This window comes from Lathyrus oleraceus, chromosome 4 (assembly GCF_024323335.1).
Source record: "Lathyrus oleraceus cultivar Zhongwan6 chromosome 4, CAAS_Psat_ZW6_1.0, whole genome shotgun sequence".
Lineage (NCBI taxonomy): Eukaryota > Viridiplantae > Streptophyta > Magnoliopsida > Fabales > Fabaceae > Lathyrus > Lathyrus oleraceus.
The window spans coordinates 73,386,810-73,401,365 of NC_066582.1; the positions used below are offsets into that span (position 1 = coordinate 73,386,810).

General features: G+C 34.7%; 1 protein-coding gene across 1 annotated transcript; it reads right to left on the bottom strand.

The window, feature by feature from the left end:
- Window positions 1-1,119, bottom strand: LOC127136095 (arogenate dehydrogenase 2, chloroplastic-like). The gene has a single exon (XM_051062693.1). The coding sequence runs from the start codon at window positions 1,117-1,119 to the stop codon at window positions 1-3; it is 1,119 nt and encodes a 372-aa protein (XP_050918650.1).
- Between the last annotated feature and the right edge of the window lie 13,437 nt (window positions 1,120-14,556).

The window sequence follows — 14,556 nt, forward strand, 5'->3', positions numbered from 1 at the left end:
TTAAAGAAAATGAACATACCTTTGACTTTTGGAAGACAACAAAACTGCAGATCCATTTGGAACATACTTAGTCATTCCCTTACGTTGTAAAGTTTGGACCTTCCTAACATCCTCAAACAACTGACTACTCACGACATCATGCAAACGAGCAACCAACTCTTTCCTCAAATCCTCAAAAGCCAAATCCAACCTCTCTAACACATCTGTCGAATTCTTATTAAACATAAACAACCCATAGTAAAGATCGTAACTATCCCCACAAGTATTTTCAACCAAATTCAATAAAGATTCATACCCTTTAGTATTAATAGGACTAGATTCTAACATCAAAATGTCCAAAACCCTACCAATAGTATGTGTTATAAATTGTGACTTTGATGTATACCTATCATGATCATCACAACTCATCTCCACCATTCTACATCCTTCTCTTCCAAACACATCAAGAAACTTCTCACACCTTGCAATCCTTTGTTCTTGATTTTTTATTCGAACTTTCTCGTAAACAAATGCTAGTCCACTCCAGCTTTTGGTTGCACTTTCAGGTCCAAACATAGGGTGAGAACAAAGGATATCAAAATCGGTTGGTAGCATTTTGAGTAGAAGGTTTTTGGGAAACTCTTTGACAGAAAGTACGTCGACAATTAATGTACTGCGTTTGAGTCGCTGAAAGGGAAGAGAATGGACAACATTTTGTGTTGAGATTATTGAAGTACAAAGGAGGATAACTTCAGGGTGTTCTTCGAAGAGATCGTGAGGGTTAGGGAAAAAATGGACGCCAAGAGTTTGAGCAACAGTGAAGTAGTCGGAGCGGGAATGAGCTAAGACGGTGTGACCTTGACGAATGAAGGTTTTAGCGAGGAATTGACTTAAGTTTCCGAAACCAATGATTGCAATTTTTAGCTTTTCGGAGTTATGGATTTGAAGTATGGTTTTTGATGCATAATCGAATGAATGTGCTTCATCAATTGCGTGGATGATGAAAGGTTTGGTGGTGGAAGAGCAATTGGAAGAAGGGGAAATGGATAAAGAAAATGGAAGTGTAGAGTTCAAATGAGTAATGGTTGAATGCGACGACGATTTCAACGACGACAAGTGGAAGGTTGAAACGCTGAGCATTTTCAGAGTGTTGTTTTTTGATTTAGTGTTACTGCTTACTAGCTTCTAACAGAGATGAATACGATGAGCTTGTGCTACAAATATAGTTTATTTTTTTAATTTCTCTAATTTATTTTGTTTGGTTTTAATTATTTTAAATATTTTTTTAATTTTAATTTTGACTATAATTTTTTGTTTTAGTTTTTGAAGAAAAAAGTTATATTGTAATTCTTTTTTGTAATGTATAGTATTTAGTTTTAGTGAAATAATAATTGTGGCTAAATATTCTACATATTTTCATGAACCAATTTCACTATAAGTAAATTATTTTAAGAATTAAAACAAAATAAAAATGATAAAACAAGATTAAAAAATATTTAAAATGATTAAAGTTTATTTTTATAGAAAAAGAAAACAAAAAATGGTATATTTCAATAGACTAAGTAGTATATATTTAAGCTTATATATTTGTTAAAGTATGATAATATTGAAAGTATTTAAGATATTTGAAATGATGAATTGTCTTTCTTAGTAAATTTACTAGAAAGAAAGAAAAAAAAAAGATCTTTTCCATATTATTAAAAAATTTCTAATTTTTTACTATTACAGCAACAATGCCAGATAGAAATGCATAAAGGTGGAAATATTCTTAGATACTCGCTCCCAATTAATGTTAAAAATAATAATAATTTTATATTGATTAGAAAATTATTAAATACATTTTAAAAAAAATTAATGTAAAATATAAATTAATTTTATTAAAATAATATTTAATGGACCAACTATGAACAATAAATATTTTTAACAAATAAACTAGCAAGATATTTGTGCGTCTGCATGAATAAATTTATTTAATACGGTATAAAATATATTTAGATACACATATAAATTTGAAATAAAAAAAATATATATTTAAAAATAAAGAATTCATTTCTCCATTAAAGTTAATTGTTGGTTAAAATAAAATAGATATTGTTCTGATGGTGATTTGTAAAATGAAAATTTAGTGGTGTGCATCTTTATCGAGTAATATTCAATTTGATACAATATAAAATATTTTTAGATACACATGTCAATTTATAATATGTTGTTTAATTGTAAAATGAACAATGATCATATAAACTCAATTGTATTAAATAATCATATAAAAAAGAGACCAGTGAGATGGAGAAAGAAAAAAAATCATATTTGAAAATAAAAATTGCATCTAAAATAAAGTTAGATATTGACCTGATAATGACCGTGACTAAAAAGTTAGATGTATTCCCTGTTATTGAGTGTTAACCAATTTGATAAAGTATAAAATATATTTAGATATACATGTCAATTTTAAATGAGTTATTTAATTATAAAATGAACAATAATCATATAAATTATGAAAAAAGTTTATATATAAATATTATAAAACAATTATGTTTTTATTTTATATAAATTTTGTGTTTTAAAAATCCAACATGTTTATGTGTTCTTCTTTTTTAAATTAAAAAGAGGTTCAAATTATGTTATTTATACTTAAAAAGAAAATAGGAAAAAGAAAATGGAGAGAGAAAAAACTAAAATGAAAGTGAGAAAGTGTGAGAAAAACAAATATGAGTGAAATTTGAAATTTAAATTAAAAGAAGAAAAGTTTGGACAAAGTTAAAAATAAAAAGTGAGAAATAAATGAGGTGGCAAAATAAGATAGTTTCAATTTTTTTAGCATTTATTAATTATAAATATATCATTTTGCTAGTAGAATTTTTGAAAAAAATGATACATTATGGAGTTTGGTGGTAGTTTATTTTAATGGATAGATAGTTGATTTTAGATATATTTTGTGTTGTAAAAATTTAACATGATTATGTGTTCTTTTTCATTAAATTAAAAAAAATGTTCAAACTATTTTATTTATACTTAAAAAAATAAAAGAGGAAAAATAAAATGGAGAGGAAAAAATTTAAAATGAAAGTGAAAAAGTGTGAAAAAAGAAATGCATAGGAAACTTGAAATTTGTATTAAGAGAATAAAAGAAAAAGTGAGAAAGTTAAAAGTAAAAAATAGGAAATGAATAAGGTGACAAAATAAGGTAGTTTCCATTTTGTTTAGCATTTATTAATTACAAATACGTCATTTTGTTAGTATAACTTTTGAAAAAGAAAAGGATGTATCAGAGAGTTTGTTGGTAGTTTATTTTAATGGATAGATAGTTGAAAGTATATTAAAATATACTTGTATTAAATATTAACAATTTACATTTTGTTTATAAAAATGATCAAAAACTAATATTATTTTTATATATAACAATGACCAGCAAAAATATTTAGAGAAATATTGACTGTAAATAAAATTTATTTAAACTTTAAAATTATATTATTTGATTTCTTGTTCAAAATTAATTTATCACATCTCAATGCTTTTTTAATTAATTTTATGATGATTCTTTGAATTTAGATATTTAATATCTCACTAAATTATGTATTTTATTCCTTTAATTTAATTCCGTTTTGATTTTTTAATTAAAAAACGTTATAAGTTACTTCATTTCTATTTAAATACACTTTCTCATCCTATACTCAAACTTCAATTCTATTTAAATACACTTTCTCATCCTATACTCAAACTTCAATTCTATTTAAATACACTTTCTCCACACCAAACTCATCCTATACTTAAACTTCAATTCTATTTAAATACACTTTCTCATCCTATACTCAAACTTCAATTCTATTTAAATAAACTTTCTCCACACCAAACTCATCCTATACTCAAACTTCAATTCTATTTAAATACATTTTCTCCACACCAAACTCAAACGAAAAAAATAAATTATTAACCATAAAATTCATTCTAAACGAATTTGGGTATCTTCTTCCCTTCCATTTTTCTATTAGAGTTATTATTTTTTAAAATGTTAAAATATTATATTTATTCAAATCCATAGTTTTTTCGAAACTCTAACAAATATTAAAATACATTAAAAATAATAAATTAAAATAATGTGGATAAATTGCAAATATATATTTTAAATATCTTAAATAATAAAATATAAATTAAAATATTAACCAAACAATTATTATTCTAAAATTTGAAAAATATTATAAATTATCAATATTTGAGCGGGTCAAAGTATATATTAGTGTCTTCATTATCCGTCATATCCCCATTTTTTTAAATCGAGAAAACATTAAACCTAAATTTGAACCCAGTGAAAACAAGGTTTTTCCGTCAAAGACGAGGCCGGTTTGGACGGACACCCGCGGATAGGCATTTTATTGTAATCACTAATTAAAGTTTCAATGTTCAACTCCGTCCATGAATGTCTATTTTCTCCATATACATCATGCACTTACCTCTATCACATGTATAAAATAATAATTTTTTTTATAAAATAATATTTTCTATTTAAATAAAAATAAAATTTATAATATATAATAGTAAATAAATATAAAAAAAATATATAAAAATGTATAAATTAAACAAACTACATGGATTTGGAGGTGGGTGTGAGATGGATAAAAACATCCCCACCTCCGATTTTGAATATCTAGAAAAACCACCCAATTTTTTTTTTGTCTAAGCGGGGTTTCTTTGCCAAAATTGTGGCAGTTGCGAATAATTTTTAGAAAATCTTGAATTTTGTTTATATGAATAAACTTTTTTTAATGTTTTTACTTGTTAGTATTTTTTTTTTTTGCATGTAGTCTCTAATACTTGAAATCGATATTTTTAGTTCATATATTTTTAAAGATAGATACATGCATATTTGCATATAAATATATATGTGAGATAAAATAGATATTTTATTTGTGTATATATTATTGAACTGGAAAATCATTTGAAATATAAGTTAATGATTTTTAAATAATAATTTTTTAATCGGTTACGTTGAAGAAGGAACTACATGCTTCAGTAATGAGTTTTCTAATTATTAAAAAAAATGTTAGATACATTATTTTGTGGATTTGACCTAATCAACTTTACAATCTAGGTAAACTCTATTATTTATGACAGGCTGATGTGTAGGTTTTCTTGTTAGAGGTGATATATAATTTTTCAGAATCGGGTTGATTTATCGCATCTCAATGCTTTTTTTTTGTGTGGTAATTTTACTATATTCAATGAATATATAAATTTAAGCTTCACATTAAATTAAGTACGTACGAGATAACAACTAGGCGAATTTTATATTTGTCACACTCGTCTCAATATAAATTAATTTTATTCGCTTAACAGTCATTCTTTACTTGAGTTTAAATTTCAATTTCCGTCTCTACCATAGGAAAATGTCAATTTTCTCCGTCGTGCATCCGTCCTTACTGCACATATAAAATAATAAAATTAAAATAAAATATTTTAGAGAATATATTTTCTATCTAATTAAGAGTGACATATATAGTATATAATAAGACATAAATAAATAAATAAAAATTATGTGTATACAAACATATAAAAATCCGTGCATTAAACTAATTAGACAAATTTTAGGATTGTTATGGGTGAATATAAACATCTTCATCCCCGATTTTAAATATCAAGAAAAATCTATCCTCTATCTCTTGGGATTTCCTCTCCAAAGTTATGACGGTTTAAATGGATACCCACGAATATATATTTTTATATGAGTTAGCATAGGTCAAAAGCTAATGAAACATACATACTCAATCAAACTCTAAAATTATTTTAGTCTAAAAGTTAGTTAAAACTCATTTTGTATTTAATTATAAAATAATTTGGGAATATATGTTTTGACCATTATTTTAAGAAACTCAACATATTTTTAAATACATTTCTTATTTATTATTTTTAAACGTATTTCTTATTAGTGTTACTGAGACACGAAAAACATCACGGGCGTTCGTGCGGCCAAATACAAACAGATTCTCCGCCGAAGTTTATTTATTACAAAAGGAAAGAGAACATATCGATAAAACGCTTAAAGAAAAAGGAAATGGGTCACCGCAACCAAATTCGGATTCGACAGTCGGTTATGCGAGAAGAAGGTATTATCATCCCTCACATTTGTTGTACTCAACGAGAACCGCTTCGTTAGATTTGCGAATGAAATGTTATCTTTTGTTATCTATTTTCTTCTAGTTATTAAAAAGTTTGAAAGAAAAAAGAAAATGCCTAAAAAGGGTTTTTTATTATGGTGTTTGACAAGATTGTGAGTCTTACTCCTATGTATCCTTAGGTGCGATGAGAAATTCAAAGCTACGTAGTTATGGATAAGAAAAAGATATTTTTGGATTTTTTATTATAGTGTCTGACGAGACTTTGAACCTCGTTTCTAAGTATCCCTAGGTGTGATGAGGAACTCAAGGCTACGTAATTCTGGGCAACAAACATGGGTTGGTCGATTTGAACGAAAGGTACTTAGTCACATTGTCGTACCTCGAAAAAAATGAGAGAACACGACCTAGTGAAACCCAATCGCACGCTCACGATGATGGACTGAACACAGTCGCCACTGAACTTTATTTATTCTTAAAAGGAAAGGGGAAATATCGATAAAACCCAAGAAAGAACGACAATGATTATGGTCGTCGCAACCAATTCAAAGTCAGTCTTCTCCAACACCTGCAACTCCTCCTCCTCAGAGGATTGTTATTTCAAAGGTGGCTACCTCTACCATGCCTGCTACTACTACTCATTTCGCGCCTGCCATGCCTGTCAGATTCCCGTGGGGAATGCCGCCAAACTTCGTGCCTGAGGGATTTGCGATCACATTTGCTTCCATGCCGGCATCTAGCCCGGTCATGTCCGTGCCACCGCCTGTAGTGCATACCTTGCCTCGTGTGGAAGACACCATTTATCATTCCGAGCCATCTGAGGGCCCGTACGTTTATGAGAAAATGGATGAAATGAAAGATCAATTTCTTGAGCTGTGCAAGGAGGAAAACGTTGAGAGGTAAGGACCTTTTGGGGAAGAGTGCTGCTGAATTATGTCTGGTGCCGAATGTGAAGATTCTGTTGAAACTCAAAGTGCTGGACTTTGAAAAATACAAAGGGAACACATGTTTGCTCAGTCATTTGGTGATGTATGCCCGCGAGATGTCTACCTAAATAGGCAACGATCAGCTGTTAATCCACTACTTTCAAGACAGTCTAACCGGCGATGCGCTAAGATGGTATATGGAATTAGATAGTGCGAGCATCCGCACTTTCAACGATTTGGGTGAAGCATTTGTAAAGCAGAACAAGTACAACATTGATATGGATCCGGACTGAGATCAGTTGAGATCACTGTCTCAGAAAGACAAGGAAACATTTAAGGAGTATGCGTAGAGGTGGAGAGAACTCGCTACTCAGATCAACCCTCCTTTAGAGGAAAAGGAGATGACCAAGATTTTTCTGAAGACCCTTAGCTCATTTTACTATGAGAAGATGATCGCCAGTGCCCCCAGTGATTTTACCGAAATGGTAAACATGGGGATGAGGCTAGAAGAAGGTGTCCGAGAAGGACGGTTGTCAAAGGAGGAGGTATCATCCAACAAAAGATATGGCAACAGTTTCAGTAAGAAGAAGGACAGTGAAGCCAACACAATTTATAGTGGAAGGCAGAGGAGGCCTCCAATCAGAAGAAGTCAACCACCCCATCAACATCATCATCAAGTATCTTCCGTAATCCCCATTTTTCCAACTAGTCAATCAGTACCAGTTTAAAAACTACAACGTCAACAACAACAACCACAACAATGAACAAACACCTACAACAACAATAATACCAACAATCATCATCAAGAACAAACTTTTGAGAGGAAGAAGGTCTCTTTTGACCCGATTCCTACGACATATGCAGAGATTTATCCATCATTGGTTCTCAAGAACCTGTTACAACCAAGAAATCCGCCAAAAATTCCTGAACCACTTCCTTGGTGGTACAAGCCTGATCTCCGATGTGCTTTTCATCAAGGAGCACCCGAACATGACATTGAGAACTGCTACCCTCTCAAATATGAAGTCCAGAAGCTAGTAAAGAGTGGAATGGTGTCCTTTGAGGACCTTGCACCCAACGTGAAAGCTAACCCACTACCCGCTCATGGAAATTCATCTGTTAACATGGTAGACAGTTGTCCTGGGGAGTTCAAAGTGTTTGATGTTCGTTTTATTCGAAGGTCCTTGGTGACGATGCATAAGGATATTTGTTTGGTTAGTGAATGTGAGCATGACCATGATGGTTGTGCTATCTACAATGTTAATTTAAGAGGTTGTAAGATTGTGAAAAGAGACATCCTGTGGTTGATGGATGAGGGTATGATTCAGATTGTTCAATCCCGTCACGTAGATGACGATGTGAATGTGATTGTTCCTGTGTTTAAGAACCCAAAGAGGGTGGTAATTCAATATGATAGCAGCAACAGTAACAATATCAGCCAAAGATCGATATCATCGTTGGTCATACGGTTGGCGGGTCCAGTCCCGTACGCATCCGATAAGGCTGTTCCTTATCAGTATAATGCAACTATGGTGAAGGATGGTTAAGAGGGTCCATTACCTACGACCAATTATCTCGTGAGCATTGCTGATGTTACTAAAGTGACCTGCAGTGGTCGAGTGTTTAGGCCGGTGTTCCCAAAAGATGCGGAAGATTCAATAATCAGTAAGAAAGTGGAAGTGCCTGCAGCAGATCAAGTTAGTGCTTCAAAGCGTCAGTCTAGTGAATTTAGTGATCGGTCACCATTTCCATTGAATTCCCGCCGCTAATCCGACATATTTTTATCACCTTGGTAAGATTTATGTTTGTTTTTAGTTGCATTTGAGTCAATTATCATATTTTGTTGGTTTGGTATTGCATTGCATTCGATTACGAGTTTATGTCAAAAAAAAGATCTCGTTTATGCTTCGTTTGGTAGTGTCATGGTTCCAGGTTTAAAAGCAAGAATGGTGAAGTTCTGGACACTCTGAAGGACGAAAATATGAAAGAACAGCAGAACAACACGGCCACCCGTGTGCCACCACACGGCCGTGTTGTTGATTAAGCAGAGCAGAGATGAAGCAGAAAACAGAAATCAACACGGCCACCCGTGTGCCACCACACGGCCGTGTTGATTAAAACAGTGCATTAACACGGGACACGGCCCGTGTTGTTGCCACTGTAACGTATGCTGAAATTAATTAATACTGAAGAACAACGCGGCCACCCGTGTGCCACCACACGGCTGTGTTGATTCAACGCAGTTTGGAAAACCTAATTTTTGCTGTTTAACCCGATTATGCTCATTAAGGGTAGTTTGGACCTTTAGCTTGGAGGAGAGTCATCTGAAGCTATAAGAAGGCTTGGAAGAGAAAGAAGAAGGGACCTTTGGACAGACGAACGAAAGCATTACAGTGGAGAAGATAGCGAATACGACGGATTCGAAGACGGTGAGATTCAAGGGTAGCCACCATTGAAGATCAAACTCTCCTAATTCTTTGTAATGTCTAATCTTTACTTTATGAGTTCTTTAAGTACTATGAGAGGCTAAACCCCCTGATGCTAGGGGGGTGGTCCTGATTTTATCACATGTTATGAATTTGAACCTATGATTTCTTAATTACTATGTTACGTATTTCAATTCAATTGTGTGATGTTATTATGCTTTTGTATCAGACAAATACAAATTGATCCATGACTTCCAATAACAAGATTGTGATTGGTAGGGTTTCACATAATTGGGTTTATGAATGCATCATCTAGGACTAGTAACTTTCGTAAATCACCGTAAACCTTGATATTTTGTATGATTAAAACCAATGCTTAATTGAATGGACATTTGAGTGAGAATTGGTAGTTTAATAGTTTCTTCCTTAAGGACTTAAGCAAGAACATACCAGAGGTTAGGTGATTGAAGGTTTCATATGTATTAAAGAAATCGGGACGGAATTCATAACCGGTTACTTCAACCACTCACCCTAGCATCTTTTATCTAATTCAATTATTTTTACTATTTCTGTGTTGACGATTATAAATTCCAAAACAACCAAACCATTATCTTTTTGTTCTAATAGAATCAAATTAAAATAAGTAATTCCTACGCAATCCTTGAGATCGATACTTGGAAATAAAACTCCTTATTACTACATCGGTAAAAATAGTACACTTGCTATTTTTCCGATCAAGTTTTTGGCGCCGTTGCCGGGGATTGCCAAACTACATATTTTAATTTCTATTCTATCGAAATTTTGTTGCTCGCCAACTAAAATTTTATCTGTGACAATTTTGTGATTCAATTCTAATCTTTGTCTAACTTGTTTATGCGAGGTAAGGCCTCAGCGGATTTTCCTTTTGACGCAGATCCAGAAAGAACTCTTTGCGCTAGACTCAGACAAGCTAGGAGAAAGAAACTGGAATTAGCAGAGAAAGCGGAGGAAGAAGTTGTTTCAGTGCACTCAGAGAATTCAGATTCAGACACGGAAACAGTCCCTGAAATTATGGCGGCTAATCCACCACCACCACCACCCCCAGAGAGACTCCTCGGTGACTATGGCAGAACCAACACCTCGGGGGTCGTATGACAATTGTCAACCAACCGGTTACTGTGGAAAAATTCCAGCCGCATCCTAGCACCATTAATCAACTCGAAAGACGGTCCTTCTCTGGAAGAGTGAATGAAGATTCCAACAAGCATCTGCAAAGATTTTTAACCATGAGCACAACCCTGAAGATGCCTGGACATAGTGAAGAAGCAGTCCGACTTCGTATGTTCCCATTCACTTTAGCAGATGAGGCTGAAGAGTGGTTCTATTCCTTACCTGCTGGTAGCATCACTACGTGGGAGCACATGGAAACAGCATTCTTGCAAGAGTATTTTCCCGCATCTGTGTCATTGCGGAAAAGATATGAGATCCGAAACTTCAAACAGAAGGAGGGTGAGTCACTAGGAGATGCCTACAAACGATTCAAGAGAATCCTAGTGGCTTGTCCTACTCGCAACATGGATGAAACTGAACAAATGCAAATGTTCGTCAATGGTCTTCGAATTCAAACAAGACAAATCCTTGACTCAGCAGCTGGTGGCTCAGCCAACTTTGCAACAGCCACCGGTATGAAGAAGATAATTGAAGCTATTGCCTTGAACGAGCATTTAGAGTTATATGACAGGGTGTCAAGCAAATCTGCAGTTATTGACTTGAAGCTTGAAAAAAATAAACAGGTGAAAATTGAAGAAATTGTTGCTGCAGAGGTAGAGAAAAGGCTGAGAGCACTAAACATAGGTGCTCAGAAAGTGGCTCAAGTGCAACAGGCACCGAGTGAAGTGTGTGACATTTGCAATGGACCACACAACACTGTTCATTGTTTTGCAACACCGCAAAAAATCGAAGATATAAAATTTTTAAAGCAGAACAATCCCTACTCCAACACATACAATCCGGGGTGGAAAAATCATCCCAACTTTGCGTGGAAAGATCAAAGAGGGAACGTGCAACAGCCGGCACAAGGTCAATATCAAAATCAATATCAGCTGCCGCAACAACAGGTACCTAAGAAGGCAGATTGGGAGATCGCAATTGAAAAGATGGCAGCTCACAACATCCAATTCCAAGAGGAAACTCGAAATAATCAGAAGAACACCACAACATCAATAAAAAATCTTGAAATTCAGATGGGTCAAATTTCCCAACAGTTAGCTTCAAATTCCCATGCACCTGACATGCTTCCTAGTGGGACAATCGTTAATCCCCGTGATCAAAGTCACATTAAAGCTGTGGTCACCAGAAAAGGAAAGGCTAAGGGACCACAAGTTGACGAACAGGTTGAAGAAGAGGGATTATTGGAAGTTGACTTGGAGATTAGAGAAGAGCCAAAACAGACTGAAGAAGTGGTAGTCGAGCCGACAAGCCAGCAAGAGAAACAGAAACCAAAGATCATTCTTCCTTTTCCGACAAGAACAAAGAAGAAAGATCTCCATGAATTTTTTTTTGAGAAATTCTTAGAATTATTCAAGAAGCTCGAGATCAACATACCTTTTGCCGAAGCTCTGGAACAAATGTCGATCTACGCCAAATTCATGAAAGACATCATATCAAAGAAAAAGTTGATCAACAGCGAACCAGTCATGCTAACTGAAACCTGTAGTGTTATTTTGCAGGGCCTAAAAATTCCGATGAAGAAAAAAGATAGAGGTGCAGTCACTATTCCTTGTAGCATTGGAGATAGATCCTTCAAGAAAGCACTGATCGATTTGGGAGCAAGTGTGAGTCTGATGCCCCTCTCAATTTACAAAAAACTTGGGTTAGGGGAGGTGCAGGATACTCGCATGACACTGCAGTTTGCGGATCATTCTATGAAGAGACCATATGGTATAGCAACAGATGTCCTGGTGAAGATTGATAAATTTGTATTTCCGGTTTATTTTGTGATACTTGAGATGCCGGAAGATGAGGAGATCCCTCTCATACTGGGAAGACCTTTCCTAGAAACGGGAAGATGCATGATAGACATTGAAGAAGGTACCATGATCCTCAAAGTTTATGATGAAAAGCTCAAAATTGATGTGAGGGATACTATGAAATTCAAAGAGGACGAAGGGGCGAGTAAAAATATTGAAGTATTAGATACAGTTTTTGCTCAATCTATGCAGATTACAACACCCAGGCTTCCTTTGGAGAGATTTTGAGTTTATCTATTGTGGAGGATACTGAAGGAATTGATGAGGAAGAATCCGAAGTGGTAGCAATGTTAAAGGAACAACCGCCTTGGGTTCGTTCCCGACCGCAACGTTGGGAGGAGCTTCGACCTAAAACATCTTCAGAATCAAAACAGGATATAAAAAAGGGGATAGAATTGAAACAATTACCGGAACATCTCAAATATGTTTTTCTTGATAATGAGGAAAAATGTCCAGCAATCATCAATTCAGGTTTGAGAGAGACACAAGAAGGAGAGCTAATCAAAGTCTTAAAAAAATACAAAGGTGCTATTGGGTGGGCGATGGACAATTTGAAAGGAATCAGCCCGACAATGTGTATGCACAAGATTTTAATGGAGGATGATCAGAAACCGGTCGTCCAACCTCAAAGAAGACTGAATCCAGCTATGAAAGAAGTTGTTCGCAAGGAGGTCGTGAAACTTTTAGATGCGGGGTTAATTTACCCAATATCTGACAGTTCATGGGTGAGCCCAGTTCACGTGGTACCAAAGAAGGGAGGGACAACTATGATCAAAAATGAAAAAAATGAGTTGATCCCCACCCGTATTGTTACAGGATGGAGAGTTTGCATAGACTATAGAAGACTGAACACTGCTACAAGGAAGGACCACTTTCCTTTACCTTTTATCGATCAGATGTTGGAAAGATTGGCAGGTCACGATTTCTACTGTTTTCTGGATGGATACTCAGGGTACAACCAAATTGCGGTGGCACCTGAGGATCAAGAAAAAACAGCATTCACATGCCCATACAGAATCTTTGCTTATAGAAGAATGCCATTTGGGTTATGCAACGCACCTGCAACATTTCAGAGGTGCATGACATCCATATTTTCCAATATGCTGGAAAAGCACATGGAAGTGTTTATGGATGATTTTTCGGTTTTTGGATCCTCCTTCGAAAATTGTTTGTATAATCTGTCACTTGTGCTGGAAAGGTGTCAACAAACCAATCTAATTCTGAATTGGGAAAAGTGTCACTTCATGGTGAGAGAAGGGATCGTACTAGGTCATAAAATTTCCCATCAAGGGATAGAAATTGACAAGGCAAAAGTGGAAGTGATCGCCAATCTCCCTCATCCTGTGAACGAGAAAGGTATACGGAGTTTCTTGGGACATGCAGGATTTTATCGGCGGTTCATCAAAGATTTCTCCAAGATCGCAAAACCTTTGACTAGCCTGCTTGTGAAGGATACTCCGTTTCTATTTGACAAGAAGTGTAACGAAGCCTTCGAGACTCTGAAAAATAAATTGGTGTTTGCGCCTATAGTGATCTCGCCTGATTGGTCTCCACCCTTTGAGATAATGTACGATGCGAGCGATATAGCAGTAGGGGCTGTCTTGGGGCAAAGAAAAGACAAGCGTCTCCACGTCATCTACTATGCTAGCCATGTGTTGAACCCAGCCCAGATGAATTATGCAACCACAGAGAAGGAGTTACTGGCTGTGGTTTATGCCTTTGACAAATTTCGGCAATACTTGTTGGGAACAAAGGTAATTGTTTATACTGACCATGCTGTGTTGAAATATCTTTTTTCTAAACAGGACTCGAAGCCAAGGCTGCTCAGATGGATCTTGTTGTTGCAAGAATTTGACCTTGAAATTCGAGATAAAAAGGGGTGTGAGAACACCGTTGCTGACCATCTGTCTCGAATGTCTCCGATTGGAGAGACGGAAGAGGACCATCCCATAAAGGATGAGTTTATAGATGAAAGAATCCTCGCGGTGGTGGGTGTTCCTTGGTTTGCGGACTATGCAAACTACCTGGTAGGTGGTATAATTCCTGACGACTTTGATTATAACAAAAAGAAAAAGTTTCTTCATGATTGCAGGTTTTATTTGTGGGACGA

Coding starts and splice junctions, on each gene's coding strand:
- LOC127136095 (XM_051062693.1), bottom strand. CDS start 1,119: ATGCTCAGCGTTTCAACCTTCCACTTGTCGTCGTTGAAATCGTCGTCG.